Source organism: Elephantulus edwardii, unplaced genomic scaffold, assembly GCF_000299155.1.
Source record: "Elephantulus edwardii isolate Elephantulus edwardi_28Jun2011 unplaced genomic scaffold, EleEdw1.0 scaffold00015, whole genome shotgun sequence".
Taxonomy (NCBI): domain Eukaryota; kingdom Metazoa; phylum Chordata; class Mammalia; order Macroscelidea; family Macroscelididae; genus Elephantulus; species Elephantulus edwardii.
This window is the reverse complement of record NW_006399765.1, coordinates 7,612,742-7,630,859: the sequence shown is the minus strand read 5'-3', so window position 1 is coordinate 7,630,859 and position 18,118 is coordinate 7,612,742. Positions and strand designations below refer to the sequence as shown.

General features: G+C 39.6%; 1 protein-coding gene across 1 annotated transcript in view; it reads left to right on the top strand.

Moving 5' to 3' along the window:
• Nucleotides 1-18,118, top strand: part of NCOA6 (nuclear receptor coactivator 6) — a 65,606-nt gene that overhangs the window by 34,321 nt on the left and 13,167 nt on the right. The window contains 4 exon segments of the mRNA XM_006903660.1: nucleotides 4,760-5,646; nucleotides 5,648-5,868; nucleotides 8,847-8,968; nucleotides 12,234-15,251. Coding sequence (XP_006903722.1) covers nucleotides 4,760-5,646; nucleotides 5,648-5,868; nucleotides 8,847-8,968; nucleotides 12,234-15,251 — 4,248 coding nt within the window.

Here is an 18,118-nt window from a genome sequence, read left to right as displayed (position 1 = left end):
CTGGATATATACTGTCTTTGGGATCTTATGTGGTTGATTATGTTAAGGACTGAGTATCTCTCTCCCTGTTTATTATTGTTTGCTTTATAGAGAAATTGGTTGGCTGCAAGTGGTGCCATGGGGTGAGGTCAGTTCTAAGAGTGGCTCAGAGAGTGCTGAATGGCCATAGCCTTGGGGATCCCGTTAGTAAGCCTACCCATTAGTGTGATCTTCTCTTTAATTTCAAATCCATAAATATTTATTCTCTCAGGGTGATAAGCAAGGTGCTGAAAGTAGGTAAAATTAGCCTCAGTAATCTGGAAATAACTAAGACGAGAAGGTAAAATGGGAATTGAAACAAATTTTTCAAAGAGCCAAAACCAAACTCCCTACCTTTGATTTGATTCCAACTCACAACAACCCTATAGGACAAACTAGAACTGCCCTATAAATTTCCAAAGCTATAAATCTTTTTATTCTTTTTCCCTTTACCTTCTATTTCCATTTAGATGAGTGTTTATAGAGCAAATTGGTTTTCCATTCAACATTTTGTTTACATTTTGATTTGTGATGTTGATTGCAATTCTTGCAGTGCAATAGCACTCTTTCCCTTTCTTCCCTGAAGTTAGACTTGTCTGTTATTTGGATGAAAGTTGAGTCCCATGGGGCAGGGTTTGGCTCCAGGCCTGAAGAGTAGCTAAGGACCATAGTTTTAAGGGAAAGCAATCATTTTTTATGGAAATAGACTGCTACATCTTTTTCCTGTGAGTGACTGGTGGATCCTACAAAGCCATCACTTGTTCTTCAAAGGGCTTTACAAGTTAAATACATGTTTTCATATACTCAATTCTGCTATTATAGTACAAAAGCGGCAATAGACAGTTCATAAACAAATGAGTATAGTCATGTTCTGAACACTAAATTGGACTCATAAGCCATTGTTTGCTTACCTCTGAGTTGCAATGGCAGCGGCCAAAAACACTTTTCTAGCACAGGAAAACTAGAGGTACAAAGTCATGGAAGCATATGGCATGTTTGGACACATGCAGCTTTCAAAATAGATATAAAGGCATAGAAGCATACAGCATGTATGGATCAGTGCAGCTTTCAAAATCTCTTTCTAGTATATGCTCATTTTGTTTATGTTGAACGTCATATCAGTGAGATAGATACACACACACACACACACACACACACACACACAAATGTTGGAAATAGGATAGAATGGAACAAAATGACTAAAAGTATTTGTATAGTAGTAACCTATATGAGCCCAGACTTTAAATTTCTCCTTGTTTAAACGCAACATGGCTAATCTTATTATTTTTTTTCTTATTTAGGCATTTTGTACAAAATGGATTCAAACATAGTCTGAACTGCCATCCCTACTTGGAGTTCTTTTGATTGTGTTATTTCAACTCTAGTTGTTCATACTAAGGAATTAGAAAAACCTTAGCTCATTAAAAAAGAATTTCATTCTGTCCTTTTAAAGGGAGCTTTGGTGGCATAGTGGCTAGAAGCTGCATTGCAATCCTGAAGGCATGCAGTTTGAAGCTACCAGATGCTCTGCAGGAAAAGGATGGGCAGTCTCCCCCCATGCGATTAAATGCCTCTGAAAAGCTGATGGAGGGTCAACTCTGGGTTGGTTCCGACACTATGGTACACAACAACAACAACAACAACAAATAACTGTCTTAAAAGGTGTAGTTAAAGGAGGATAGGATCAATTACTTGACTTTTCTTAATTATAAAGGCAAAAACTACTTTCCTAAGTTACATGAATTTATATTTTATATAGAATGTTTTAAGAAGCTCTTGTGACTCAGTAGTAAGGAATTATGCTGCTAATCCAAAGATTTGAATCCACCAGTTGCTTGGTGGGAGAAAGATGGGCAGTCTTCTCCTGTACAGTTTACTGCTTCTGAAAACCTGCTGGAGGGTCAGCTATGGATCTGTTCAAACTCAATAGTCCACAGCCACAACAAAGGATATTTTAGAATAGTGACGAAGTAATAATTTCTCCACCCTAACAGAGCTGTTTTTAGGTTCTTTCATGTGATTATAATGTTTTGATTCTGCCCAGTTTGTCTTACCTATCTAAAGTAGCTTCACTTTTCATCTTTCTCTAGCAGAGAAAAATGTCCCTGCTTTATTTCTCTTCTAAGTTTTACCACTTCCTGAAAAATTCCTTATCTATTTATTGTCTCTCTTGCCAAATAGTTTGTAAGATTCAAGGAAACCAGGATTTTATTTGTCTTGTTTATTACCATTATACCAAAAATGCCTTGTATATATTAGGTAAATTATTAAACTTAACGTATATACACTGAGAAAAATGTTTTTAAAACAGTAGTCATGAAATTCAAGTTTAATAGTTTATAAGGCTAGTTTACAAGATTGTCTTTGAGGTTCTCAAAGAGTTTATACCGTCTCAACATGAGATGTTTGTCCCTTGCCTACCTACTAGTCTCATAACCTAGAAATTGTTACTGCCAATTTCTAGTCCCAGTTTAAAAGTGAAAAATATAAAATAAGCCAGAGGTTATTATATAAAAAAGGTGTGATAATGCAAATAGCCATAGGAAAATCCCAAAGACCCAGCATGCAGTAAGACATCAGGCAATATTTAAATTAGAAATAATAGAGAACAGAACATGTCCCCTGTGATCCTCCACAAACTGCCATGGGGGAAGATCACTGGAGATTTTAACAGTTTGTTAATTGTCCTCTCCAAGCTTTTTCACATGTTGTTTGTCAGTCGACTCCTACCAGAGACTCCACTTTCAGATCATGACTGAATAATTTTTACCACATCCATCGGTCCTTAGGAAGTATTGCGATGGGAAAGTCTGCTGTTAGGGACCTCTCTAAAGTACTCAAGAGCAACGGTGTCTCTCTGGAGACTAAGGTGGACCTGATATAGGCCATGGTCTTTGCAATCACATGTTATGCATCAGCGACTTTGACAGTGACTAGGGAGGATAGAAGGAGAATTGATGCCTTTGAGCTGTGGTGCTGGAGAAGAGTATTGAATGTACCATGGACTGCCAAGAGAACAAACAGATTCATCCTGGAGAGGGTTAAACCAGGCTGCTCGTTGGAGGCAAGGATTCTGAGGCTTCATCTGACATACTTTGGACATGTTGTAAGGAGGGAGAGGTCCTTGGAGAGGGACATCATGCTTGGGAGGGTAGAGGGACAACACAGAAGGGGAAGACCCTCTATGAAGTGGATTGATTCAGTGACTGGGGTAATTGGGATAGGTGTGTCAGAGGCAATGAGATTGGCACAGGATAGAGCAGGGTTTAGGGCTGTTGTACATAGGGTCGCTATGAGTCGCAAACGACTCGACGGCACATAACAACAACAATAACAACATCTTTGGACCACAGAGTCCAGATATATTTCTCACATACACCTTTTGAGAATTATTAGTTTTCTAAGAAGCATTTTTTAATGTCTTCACAACTTTTTTTTTTTTTTTTTTTTAGTTTTTCCTTAAAGGATATATCACATTGTTTCCTTGGTTCACCTTAAAGTGGAGTTGAGTTCTCTGATAGTGGTTTTAGTTTTCTTTATTCACCAGCTGCTTAAAGGGAGAAAGATGCACAGTCTCATCCTATGTGATTCACAGCCTCTAAGACCCTTTCAGAGGGTTAGCTACGAGTTGGTTCCAATTTGACAGCAATGAATTGACGTATTGAATTAGTTTGAGGTAACCACAAACAAATAATTTTTAAACAATAAAATACTACCTTCTATATTTTTAATCTGAAAAATTATAAACCTTAATGACCTGTAAAGGTGTTTTCTTTAATTTACCAAGTTGTTATTGTTATGTACCATCAAGTCACCTGCAACTCATAGCGACCCTCCCTATGTACAACAGCCCTAAACCCTGCCTTATCCTGTGCCAATCTCACTGTCTCTGACACACCTACCCCCATTACCCCAGTCACTGAATCAATCCACCTCATAGAGGGTCTTCCTCTCCTGTGCTGTCCCTCCACCCTCTCAAGCATGACGTCTTTCTCCAAGGACTGATCCCTCCTTGCAACATGTCCAGAGTATGTCAGATGAAGCGTCAGAATTTTTGCCTCCAAGGAGCAGCCTGGTTTAACCCTCTCCAGGATGAACTTGTTCATTTTCTTGGCAGTCCAGCGTATATTCAATAATTTTTCCAACACCATAGCTCAAAGGCATCAATTCTCCTCCTTCAATTCACCTACTCTCCTCCCTAGTCACTGTCCAACTCTCTGATGCATAGCAAGTGATTGCAATGACCATGGCCTATATCAGGTGCACCTTAACCTCCAGACTGACACCATTGCTCTTCGGTACTCTAGAGAGGTCCCTAACAACAGACTTCCCCATCGCAATTAATCTCTTGATTTCCTGGCTGCTGGTGCCAAGAGTGTTGACTGTGGAGCCAAGCAAACTAAAGCTGTTAACAAATTTACCAAGTAAAAAAAAAAACAAACAACCAAACAAACAAACAAAAAAACCAAAAAACAAAAACACCAATTTACCAAGTAGTAGTAATAAAGAAGAGGATTCCCCTTCTCTGGTGTGATCATTGCGAATATAAAAATTTAAGCAATAAATACATCTCCAAGTTTAAATAAAGGCATAGAAGGTATATCAAGCACAACATATTTGTTTCTGTAGGTTAGCTTAGATGTCTTAGGTGTCTTTGTAATTAAGGTGCGTTGAGCATCTAATACCAAATAAGGTACTATTTCTTGCTAAAGCATCCCTTTCTTTTTTTTTTTCCCCAAAGGTGGTCAAGGATCCGGGCCTCCTCAAAACCAGATGCAGGTGTCCCACGGGCCACCAAATATGATTCAGCCCAGCCTCATGGGAATTCATGGCAACATGAACAACCAGCAGGCTGGTAGTTCTGGAGTTCCTCAGGTGAACCTGGGCAACATGCAAGGCCAGCCCCAACAGGGCCCACCATCTCAATTGATGGGCATGCACCAGCAGATTGTGCCCTCTCAGGGCCAGATGGTCCAACAACAAGGAACTTTGAACCCTCAGAACCCCATGATTCTCTCAAGGGCTCAGCTTATGCCACAGGGCCAGATGATGGTGAACCCTCAGAACCAAAATCTTGGACCCTCTACCCAAAGGATGACCCCACCTAAGCAGATGCTATCCCAGCAGGGCCCACAAATGATGGCGCCACATAATCAGATGATGGGGCCTCAGGGGCAAGTTTTGCTCCAACAGAACCCAATGATAGAACAGATCATGACCAATCAGATGCAGGGGAATAAGCAGCAGTTTAATACTCAGAACCAATCCAATGTTATGCCGGGACCAGCACAAATAATGAGGGGACCAACTCCGAACATGCAAGGAAACATGGTGCAATTTACAGGACAGATGTTGCCCCAGCAAGGGCCTGTGAACAATAGTCCTTCTCAGGTTATGGGGATTCAGGGGCAAGTCTTGAGGCCACCAGGACCTAGCCCACACATGGCCCAGCCGCATGGTGATCCAGCTACCACAGCAAACAGTGATGTCAGCTTGCCTCAAATGATGCCTGATGTTAGCATGCAACAAACCAACATGGTCCCTCCCCATGTACAGGCCATGCAGGGAAACAGTGCCTCGGGAAACCACTTCTCAGGCCATGGGATGCCTTTCAATGCACCTTTCAGTCAGTGGAGCACCCAGTGGAAATCAGATGTCCTGTGGTCAGAATCCAGGCTTCCCTGTGAATAAGGATGTCACACTAACAAGCCCATTGTTGGTCAATTTACTGCAAAGTGACATCTCTGCTGGCCATTTTGGGGTAAATAATAAGCAGAATAATGCAAACGCAAATAAACCGAAGAAGAAGAAACCACCTCGGAAGAAGAAAAATAGTCAGCAAGATCTAAAGTAGGTTGTGATAATTTTGCCTGAAATATTTTTCATTTTTTCCTGTGTAAACAACTTTTGTGGTAGTAAATTTTAAACATGTAAAATTAGAATGTTATGATGAAATCCCCTGCTTCAACAGTTAACAAATCATAACCTGTCTTGTCGTCAGCTTCTTGCCACTACCCTCTTGGCTATTTTAAAACAGATTCACTTTGTAAATAAATGTTTCACCTAGAAACACATTAGTACACCTAGAAAAACTAATACAATGAATCATGTGAGAGCTAGAACACATTGAGAATGCCTTATTTTTCTGGGTTTTGAAAATTTTCTGCCTTTGAAAGGCAGAAAGGTAGTCTTAGCCCTTTTCTTTCACTTTTTATTAGTGAAAGATACTTGCCTCTTTATTCTCTGAAAAAGTTCCACTTTATACAGGTTTCAGCTTTCACAGGTTACTCTGTATTTTGCTTAGTATTCTGAAATATCTGGAAATGTTTGGATATTTTTGTTTTAACTTACAAATTTTTTTTCTGTTTGTTCAGATAAGGATTCAAATACAACTCATAGTTGATTAAGATGCCTCTTAAGCCTGCAGTTTAGAGGAATTGTGGCACTCAGAACCAGAAAATAGCCAATGATACTGCACTGCAACTCCATCATGATAGTTTACTAACTCCAGTAATGGCTGTTAGGGAACTAGAGAGGTCAAGTGTGTTTTGGAAATGAAAATTACTTAAGGTGCAATTGTCTCTAAGATAGGTGATTCTCCTTCCCCCTACTCCATAGGGTGTCTTTACTTTTAAAGTCTCTTTATCATCTCTAGAAGCCTTAAACCCCAAACTGAAATGCATAAACTTTTATTACAGGAATTTTTAACTAATGATATAAATAGGTTAATTGAAATAAATTGCTGCAGCTATAGATGGAATAGAGCTTTGGTGGCCTGTTGGTAAGGTGCTATCCTTACAATTCTCAAGGCACACTGTTAGATTGTACCAGCCACTTTTTGGAAGAAGGATGGACAATCTCCTCCCATTCAGTTTACTGCCTCTGAAAACTCACAGGAGGGTCAACTCTGGGTGGTCTGACTCAAGGGCAATGTAACAACAACAACATAGAAAGAATAGGCTATCTTTATTTAAACTAGCTTAAGTGTTCAAAATTAAAACAACTACACCTTGAGATGCAAAGTGAAAGTAACACTGTGATGGTTAAGATTATGTGTCATCTTTGCTGGGCCATGATTCTCTGTGATTTGGCAGTTATGCAATGACATTGTTTTTCTCCATTATATAATCTTATATCCTGTGTTTTCTCATAACTTTAATGCTTACACAATGACCTAGTCTTTGGAGCCTAATCATGTCAATAAATAAGGAGTAGGTAAAGTTTTTTTCCAGTTTTCCCATACGACATTGGTTGTACTCAAATATACTCACTTATTTCTTATTAAATTTAATTCATTAAAAGCCAAAAGCTGTCTGTTTTCAACAACCTATATTTTACTGAATTCAGGCTTGATAATTGACTCATTTTCTGATGATCTTTCCAGTTAAAGCTTTTGCTGCTAACAACCTGTTATGCCTTCTAGTAATGTAGGAGTAAAATTGCACAGTTACTTCATTGCCATTGTTGTTGTCGTTGTGTACCATCAAGTTAGAACCGACCCATGGCTAACCTTCCCATGGGTTTTCAGAAAGCAGTTAATCGGAGCATCTGGTGGAATTCGAACTGCGTGCCTTCAGATTGCATCACAGCTTCCTGCCACTAGGCCATCATTGCCATTAGTATGCATTTTGTTATGTCTTCAGCTCTGAGGGAGATTGCCTTATTATTTGGTCTACAAGTTGTGAAAACACTACTAATTTAAAGGAGACATTTATTAGGTTTCTTAGGAAGAGCCTGTGTTCTTACTCTACCATTTGTTTATTATAAGATCTTGTGCACATCTCTCATACCTCCCTGGGCCTTTGTTTTCTTCTCAGTAACTTGAGAGGACAGGTCTAAATTTTGGAGATTCCCCCCACCCCCCCAGTTCTTTGAAGGTAAATACTTGCCTTTAGCTTGATATGATAGAGAGGTTATATGAAACAAATTGATGTAAAAATCTGGATATGTTAAAGACCTTCAGTTTTGGGTTTGTTTTTTTTTTTTTAGACCTTCAGATTCTAAATCTTCCTTTAATGAGTTGGGGGGTTTTGATGGTTTTTTTCTTTTTCATGGATTTTAGGTGGCTTATAAAATTACCTAGAATAAAGTAAGTAAACTAGTATCTAAAAGTAGATGACCAAGATCAGGGCAAAGGAAAACTAAAAGAAGGAAAGTACAGCTTGGAGTGAGATGACATACAAAATGTAGGCTGCAAAAACTCACAATTCTTCAGGATTGTGAATATTAAAAGGTACTTTTTTTTTAATTGACCCAGAATTCTTCCCTCCCAATCTCCTTTATGCTTAAAGATTCTAACTTATACCCAGGTAAAAAGGAACTTATTCCAAAGCCAGTGGGTATGTGTACACAGGTTCAATGTGCTGCCAAATTAATGATCTTTGTTTTGGTGTTCTTCATCCTTCTTTGTTCTTTAAGTAATGCTTCCATCAGCCAGCCTGTACAACCTCTTACAAGTTATTATGTGTTTTTCTGAGCCACCATTGTAATATCTACAAAAAAAAGGGTATAAAACTGACTTCCTGGTTGAATTTGACAAACTCTGCTTACAGTGTGCTTTAACTGAAACAGAACTTTATTTTATTGATAGCTCCAAATTTTGTTCAGGTCTTAAAACATTTGAGGGCTGATTATATGAAAATCATGATATCAGGAATTTTAATAAACATCTGGGTTAATAGATTGAGTGGATTTTAACATTTCATAAAATTGCTAGGTTATTTTTATGCCAGATACTGACTATTTATTAAGACTAGAGGTATATGGATAATAGGAAGATGATACTCTGTAATGCTTACCTACTGTCAAATATGTTACTGGTTTTTCAGCACCCCAGATACTCGCCCTGCTGGTCTGGAAGAGGCTGATCAGCAGTCATTGTCCGGAGAGCAAGGAATTAACTTGGACAACTCAGGCCCTAAAGTGCCAGAATTTTCAAACCGGCCACCAGGTGATAATATGTTAACTAAAAATGTTACATAGCATTACAAGGCTTCCTTCTCTTCCAGGAGACAATCATATTTTATTTTGTTTGCTAACTAGGCTGCTTTAGAAATTTAATATGTCTACTTTAGGAAGCTTTGGTTTGATATTAAGTAAAATTTTCAAATATAGCTTCATGATGTATTTGTGTGTCTGTATTCTGCTCAAATTATCCTTGGTTATTTTAAGTTCTCACACTTAAACAAATATAAAATGTCTCTTTAGTCTTGTAGTTACTAAGGTCTAGTTGGCAACAAAATGGAATAAGATTAAATGGAGAGATTTTTATTTTATTTTAATCCTGCTTGCCTGCCTTTTCTGCATCCTTTTCTACTAGAGCTTTCACAAAGCAGAGAACTCTTACCATTTCAGACAAGTTTATCTTTGTTTACTGAAATTTTAGTATAATTCTAAAACACAATTTTTGAAAAAAAATAATACAACAGACATCCATTTTTCTACCACCCAGTTTAATGATAAATAGTACCAAGATGGATGAAAAGAGCCCTAGTAACTCAGTGGTTGAATGCTCAGGTCCTAACCAAAAGATTGATATTTCAAGTCTACCAGCCACTCAGCAGGAGAAAAATGTGACAAACATTTTCCATAAAAATTACAACCTTGAAAACTGTTTGTAGCAGTTCTTCTCTGTCCTATAAGATCATGATGACTCAGTTAGCTTGACAGCAGTGGATTTAATATTGTTGAAGCTTCCTGTATTGTTGACCTTTCTCTGATTATAAAATAATATCCTTTAAATGTTTAAAAAGTATATTAGGAAGGAAAAAGAGCCTAAAATTCATTCTATTCTAATTAATATAGACCCAAGACCAGCTAGTTACTCTCTAACTAGTTGTTCTTGGCCTGAAGAATGGTTTGTTTGTAACTTCATTCTCGTGCAGTGTAGTTATAAAGTCAAGTCTTTCATACTTAGGCCACTTTCCCATGTATACAAAGGATTATGTTTTGCTTCTTTTCCCCCTACTTATTCTCCTTCCTTTTTTGTATATAAGATCACATTCTTTTAGGGAAAAACCTTTAATTTTTATAGTTTAAAAATGAATCATCATGATATCAATATTTTGTATTTCTTAAAAATTGCTTAGGAACAACCACACTTCCCATCAGTGAGTTGCAGCAGCACGGTTGAGGCTGGGAGGTCACTAGTCGGTGGGTATGTCCAAAAGGTATTATGAGCAGGAAGGTAACTTCTTACCATAAAACATTGAACTCTTCTTGTTCTGTAAATTCCAAGGGTCCTCACAAATAATAAAAAACTTTCATTTATGCCTCCTTCTACTCTACAGATTGCAAACCCCGGGGGCCAGCAGTGTAAATTCTGCCTATAATGTGTTTGAATTGTCTTTGCCATGTTAAACAAAAGTCTGAATTTAAATGCCTTTTAGAGAGGGCATTTCCTTTAACAGCTTGACACTGTCGGCAGAATTCTATCTTTACTATTTCTTTATCACATTCCTGGTTCATAAAGACATACAGGTTTATATCCCTTGATTAAAAATTTGGGTTTTTTGCCTTATAGAAACTATTAGTGTTCTGACCTTCCCTCTCCATCATTTTGTCATGTTAACCACAATCTGTTGTCTTATCATTAGTACCCATTGGACTATGCCTCCAGCTTCTGGACCCTTTTATAACAGCTGTGTCCTTAATTGTTATTTTTCAAAAGGCTCCTGTACTGTCTGTATTATCCTCTTTGGTATTTACTGTGCTATCTAATAGATTTTAAAGAGAAAAGAATTTATGTCATGTCCCTGAAATCAAGGAACTTTTGCAGAAATCATAATTTTCTTAAAATAGAAACCTATGGTGTCACTAGCAGGACAGCTAAACCTGCAGAAATTACTTGGGCCTGAAAAGCAAAAAGGGATTTTTTTTTCTTAACAAGTTTTACTTTGTTTAAAAAAAACCTTCAAAACTGGATTCTGCACCTTTTACTCCTTAGTGCCATGGAAATCTTTGCCCAGAAGACATTAATTAACTATTAAATCAATGTTTCTGAGGGTCACAGTAGCATTTGGTAGCTGCTTTGTAAAACTTTTGAGCCAGCATTTCTTCCGATTGCCAGGACCAATTCTTCTTATTCCTGTACCTCAAAGTCTTCCTAATATACTTCTCTTAAAAAAGTGGAATAACTCTGCCCCAACTTAATCACCATTATTCTTGGTTTAATTTGATCTTTCTGTTTCTCCTGATTGTTTGAAGTTTTGATTCTAAAATGCCAAGTGAAACCTTCATACAAATGTCTCCTTAGAGGTCTTGCCTTCTGCAAATCTGTAAGGCCTTGTCCCTCAGAGATCTTTTCCTAGGAATCATTTATTCCTGAGGGCTATGCTTCTGCTCCCTTATTTTCCATTTGTGGTTTCACAAAAATTATTTCTTCAAGACAAAATTGTATGTGGCAGAAAGTAAATGGAAATATATTTTTGTATATATAATGGATATTCTTACAAACTTCAGGGCCTGATTTTCCCCAAAAAATTGTCTGTCTACTCTTTTAGCACCCACTATTTATACACTTATATTGGAGAGGTAATTTAATTGAGCTGGATTACACCAAAGGATCGAACCTACCGAAGGCAGTGTACTATGTAATTTAAAAACCGTTTCTTTTTTTTTTTTTTAAAAAAAAAAAAACCCTTTCTTTAAGAAGTGAATTTTAGAGTTTTAAATTTTACTTCTGTTGAAAAATAAAAAGGCAACATATGATGCTGGTGTTTTCAACAAAACCAACTCTTAAAAAAAATCAGTCCTTTGCTAACAGAAAAAAATGAATCCTACAAACGTCATTCACAAGTGCAGTGAAATATTATGTCTACATGGTATCCCAGTCCTGGGTGGTCAGTTACTTGCAGTTAATGGTGTTTTACTTTTTTCATCTGAGTATTTGGCTTATATAGACTTTGCTGATTTCAAAGTATAGCACAGGATATCTATCCATCGTAGTACAGTATTGCCTCATTCGTAGGCCCTCAAAACTGAGGAGCTTCAGGTTCTTGATGCTTTGCTTTTTGCTTCCTTGAGCATTGTACCCCTTTGCTTATGTAGAAATAGAGGAACTATTCCCCTTCCTCTCTTCCCCAGAAGGGGCATGCATGAGCTGTTTGTGCGCAGTCTGTGCAGCCTAGATGAGTATTGCTTGGCTATACTCTAAAGGTTGCAAAGCTTTTCATGCTGAAAATCTAACTTCCCTGGTTTTGGGGGGCTTGTTTTAGGTTATCCTTCTCAACCAGTTGAACAGAGGCCACTTCAACAGATGCCTCCTCAGCTCATGCAGCATGTGGCACCCCCAGCACAGCCACCACAGCAGCAGCCACAGCCACAACTGCCTCAGCCACAGCAGCAGCCACCACCACCCAGTCAGCCACAGTCTCAGCAGCAGCAACAGCAGCAGCAGCAGCAGCAGCAGCAGCAGCAGCAACAGCAGCAACAAATGATGATGATGCTCATGATGCAGCAGGATCCCAAATCAGTTAGGCTTCCAGTCTCTCAAAATGTTCATCCTCCAAGAGGCCCCCTGAACCAAGATCCCCAAAGAATGCCCATGCAGCAGAGTAGCAGCATGCCTGTCATGGTTAGTCTTCAAGGACCTGCCTCCGTGCCACCATCGCCTGATAAACAAAGAATGCCAGTGCCTATGAATACTCCTTTGGGAAGCAATTCAAGGAAAATGGTATACCAGGAGAACCCACAGAATCCTTCCAGCTCACCCCTGGGGGAGATGACCTCACTTCCTGAAGCAAGTACCAGTGAAGTACCATCTGTCTCAGGAGGGCCAAATAACATGCCTTCACATTTAGTAGTTTCCCAGAATCAGTTAATGATGGCAGGGCCAAAACCTGGACCATCATCCCTTTCAGCAACTCAAGGTGCAACTCCCCAGCAACCTCCTGTAAATTCCCTGCCTAGCTCTCATGGCCACCACTTTCCAAATGTGGCTGCTCCAAGTCAAACATCTAGGCCTAAAACTCCAAACCGAGCCAGTCCCAGACCCTATTATCCTCAGACTCCCAACAACCGTCCTCCCAGCACAGAACCTTCAGAAATTAATTTATCACCAGAAAGACTCAATGCCTCTATAGCAGGACTCTTCCCCCCACAAATTAATATTCCTTTGCCTCCCAGGCCAAATTTAAACAGGGGCTTTGATCAACAAGGCCTAAACCCAACAACTTTGAAGGCCATTGGGCAAGCACCTTCAAATCTTACAATGAATAATGCTTCCACTTTTGCTGCCCCACAAACTCATAAGTTAGATTCTGTGGTGGTGAATTCTGGAAAGCAGTCTAACTCTGGAGGAACAAAACGGGCAAGTCCAAGCAACAGTCGCAGGTCTAGTCCTGGGTCCAGTAGGAAAACCACCCCAAGTCCTGGGAGGCAAAATTCAAAAGCCCCTAAACTTACTCTGACTTCTCAACCAAATGCAGCTCTGCTGCAGAACATGGAATTGCCGAGGAATGTGTTGGTCAGTCCCCCTCCTTTGGCCAATCCCCCTGTACCTGGGAGCTTTCCTAACAACAGTGGGCTGAATCCGCAGAATCCCACCTTGCCTGTGGCTGCAGTTGGGAGTGTTCTTGAGGATAAGAAGGAGAGCTTGAATGTGCCTCAGGACAGCGATTGCCAGAATTCCCAGGGTAGGAAGGAACAGGTAAATATTGAGCAAAAAGCAGCCCCTGTCCAAGAAGTTAAAATGGTTGTCCCTGAAGATCAATCCAAAAAGGATGGGACACCTTTGGATCCTAACAAACTTCCCATTGTTGAAGAGAACAAAAGTTTGGTGTCTCCTGCTATGAGGGAAGCACCAACATCGTTAAGTCAACTTCTTGACAACTCTGGAGCTCCTAATGTGACAATTAAACCCCCTGGGCTTACAGATCTAGAAGTAACACCTCCAGTAGTTTCTGGGGAGGACCTCAAAAAAGTATCTGTCATTCCCACACTGCAGGATCCGTCATCTTCTAAAGAACCCTCAAATTCCTTAAATATACCTCATAGTAATGAACCATGTTCCACCCAGGTGCATGCAGAATTGAGTGAGGTCAGTTCTAATGTTGCACCAAGCATCCCTTCAGTAATGTCAAGACCTGTCAGTTCTTCCTCCATTTCCACTCCTTTGCCCCCAAATCAGATAACTGTTTTTGTAACTTCCAATCCCATCACAACCTCAGCTAACACATCAGCTGCTCTGCCAACTCACCTGCAGTCTGCATTAATGTCAACAGTTGTCACAATGCCCAATGTGGGTAGCAAGGTTATGGTTTCTGAGGGACAGTCAGTTGCCCAGTCTAATGCCCGACCTCAGTTCATTACACCTGTCTTTATCAATTCATCCTCAATAATTCAGGTTATGAAAGGATCACAGCCAAGCACAATTCCTGCAGCCCCACTGACAACCAATTCTGGTTTGATGCCCCCTTCCGTCACAGTTGTTGGCCCTTTACACATACCTCAGAACATAAAATTTTCTTCTGCTCCTGTACCACCTAATGTCCCTGCCAATAGCCCTGCTCCTAACATACAGACAGGTCGACCCTTGGTTCTTAACTCACGAGCCACCCCTGTCCAGCTTCCATCCCCCCCCTGTACAGCTTCTCCAGTTGTCCCTCCTCATCTCCCTGCCCAGCAAGTGAAAGAATTGAATCCAGATGAGGCTAGTCCTAAGGTGAGCACCTCAACAGATCAGAGCACTCTGCCCTCTTCACAATCAACCACAATGGTTTCTCCCCTTTTGACCAATAGTCCAGGCTCCTCTGGCAACCGGCGAAGCCCAGTCTCATCTAGTAAGGGCAAAGGAAAAGTGGACAAAATTGGCCAGATTTTACTGACCAAGGCGTGTAAGAAAGTCACGGGCTCTCTTGAGAAAGGGGAAGAACAATATGGTGCAGATGGAGAGACTGAAGGCCAAGGGCTAGAGACGACAGCTCCAGGGCTCATGGGAACAGAGCAGTTATCCACAGATCTGGACAGTAAAACTCCAACACCCCCAGCACCCACTCTGCTAAAAATGACCTCTAGCCCTATAGGCCCAGGCGCCAGCTCAGCAGGACCCAACTTACCGGGCAGTGCTCTCCCCACCAGTGTACGTTCAATGGTAACTACTCTGGTACCCTCTGAACTCATCTCCACAGCGCCGACCACAAAAAACAATCATGGTGGCATAGCATCTGAGCCACTTGCGGGTGGCCTAGTGGAGGAGAAGGTGGGATCCCATCCAGAGCTTCTGCCCAGCATAGGTATGTACTCAGAAACTGGCATCATCTCATGTCAGAGTTTGTTGATGACCTATACAAAAGAAAGCATGACAACTTTTCTCCTTTGAAGAATGATGGGCTAAATGATAGTAGTGGTAGTTGTTTTTTTTCCTTGGTTATTCATTGGAAGATATACTTTGAAATCTCATGTTAAACTTACACTCATTAACGTAGTTCCCTCAGCTCCTGAAATAATGTTGTATCTTTTGTTTGTGTAAGAAAGTATCTGTACATACATTATCTCACATCTTCATACCAAGAAATGTTCATAAATGTTTCAAAGTCAGTACTGTGAGCTTCTAGTGTTAAATGTGAATAGCAGCCTGTACAGGTTCTCCTTGTTGTTGTTAGGTGCCATCAAGTTGACTACAACTCTTAGTGACCTCATGATCTGAACCTTTCCCTATCTTGCACCATCCTCATGATTGACAGCATTCTCAAGCCCATTGTTAAAGTCAGTCACTATGTCAATCCATCTTGTTGATAGTTTTCATCTTTTGCTGATCCCTGTACCTTTCTCAGCATGATTTTTCCAAGGACGGATCATCCTGACAATATACCCAAAGTATTTGAGGTGGTTTCTCCATCCTTGCCTCTGAGTTTCTTGCCATGAGAGAAATTTAATTTCAACTGTTTGAGAATTGGGTCTTTTTTTTTTTTTTGTGGGCGTGTACCGTCAAATCAGATCTGACTGGTACAGGAGGAGATTGTCCCTCCTTCCCCGGCAGAACATCTGGTGGATTCGAACCATGCACCTCTGGGATTGTAGTTGTAGCTTCTTGCCACTAGGCCACCAGAGCTCCCCTGAGAATTGGGTCTTATCAGCCTATACTCATTGTATGTTATCACAGGGACCCTTTCTTTCTGTCTGGATTATCCCAGCAGAGAGCTTATCAGAAAACCAAGTTTCATGATAATAGACTTAGGAAGTACCATGGTTAAGAGTGATGTAGGTTGGGGTTAATATCACAGTACCAATATATACTAGATGAATAGATTTAACAAGTACTTGACCACTAAAGACTTTAGTTCTTTGTTATATGGCAAGAATGGTAGTTGTAAGAAGTCAGTGAAGTAGTGCATATAACATGTATAGGACCTAGAATATAATAATTATTCAATAGTTTACTTAAGTATTTGTATATATTACTTTGATCTTTCCCGTTCATATACTGTTGTTCAGAGTATTTCCTGGTTCTGTTTCAAAAGGGCTCAACTTAGGTTTTCTTAAACCTCTCCTCCCTCTGTTCTTTACACATATTACTCTTGTAAGGCCTCACTGGTACAAGTCTGTTTCCCTAGAGTGGAATCAAGTCACACACTGCCAGAACTGAGAACAACCTTCCAGAGAGTCTAGGCCAGCTAAATAGGGAATGCCTACCACTGAGAAAAGGTAGAGAGAACACAAACATCAGGATAAGCCAGACTTCAAATTCTAACCACAGTGATTACCAGTTGCTGTTGGATTAAGTTCCATAGCCTCTCTCTAGCTGTACACTTCATATGTACATTGAAATTGTACATTTCAGTGCTTCCCAAAATATATGTAAAGATTGAATGAGAGGATATAGGTAAATGAAACACAGTATTTTGGAAAAGTTCATTCCCTTTGTCTACTCACCTTAGTGCTTGAGATACAGGGAGGGAGAAAAGCCCTCAAGGATGTCACTGCCTTTGTACAAAGATGCTTAATAGGCAATTAAGAATAGTGTTTCTCCAGAGGTATGCGGTTCAAATCCACCAGATGCGCTACTGGAGAAAGAGGGGGCAATCTCCTCCTGTACCAGTCAGATCTGATTTGATGGTACACGTAAAAATAATACAATTAAAAAAAAAAGAATAGTGTTTCTTGGGAGCTCTGGTGGCCTAGTGGCAAGAAGCTGCATTGCAATCCCAGAGGCACGTGGTTCGAATCCACCAGATGCTCTACTGGAGAAGGAGGCACAATCTCCTCCTGTACCAGTCAGATCCAATTTGACGGTACACACACACAAAAATGAAAAGAAAAAAAAATTTTAAAAACCTTAAAAAAAGAATAGTGTTTCTGATTTAGTTCTCTGATGTAGGTAAACCCTAAGAATTGAAAAGGAACCTGTTGTGAATTAAATATATTCTCTGCAACTAAAAGTTTCCATGTTTACTTCTTTACAGGGCACTTTCCCCTCAGGTAACAAGAGAATAATGATAATGTAATTAGAAAATATTTTAACCTGGATCATATATAATACTAGAGGCATATCCAAGTCTTGAGGAGATGAAATCAGCTTTGGAAATTTCTCAGTTTTAGTTAAAGCTGCCTATTTTGCCTATAGTGAGTGTTTTCATTAATTTTTAAAAGGCTTCTGTGTTTTTACCTTAGAAATATTAGAAACATTATTGAAGTTAAATGTAGAGAAGTTAAGAGATAATTTTAATGTATGGCATCCAATCTAAGTACAGATGCATTATTGGCTGCTTTACTAAACAGTCAAAGAGATCTACACATTTCCATTCCCACAAGATTGCAGAGTTCATTAGAGGTACAGATTATTTGTTTAGACTGAAGAATCAAGATGGGAGGGAATACTCTTGAATAATTGACATATCTGTGCCATTTTCCTAACCTTTATCTCATATAATCCAGGAAAGTTGAGTTCTGGAGTACATTGTGTATTTAGCTCCATTCCTCTTAAAGGGCTTAAATTCTTTCTGTTCTTCATTGCCCAGTATTGATAGCTTTTCCCTGTGTACCTTCAGATTTCTCAATCTGGAATTTATCTCCCTTCTGTTGGACTCCTGTAGAATTCCATGTTTGCTGTGTCCTTCATTTGACTTCACAGTACACTCCATTGTACCACATGCATATATCA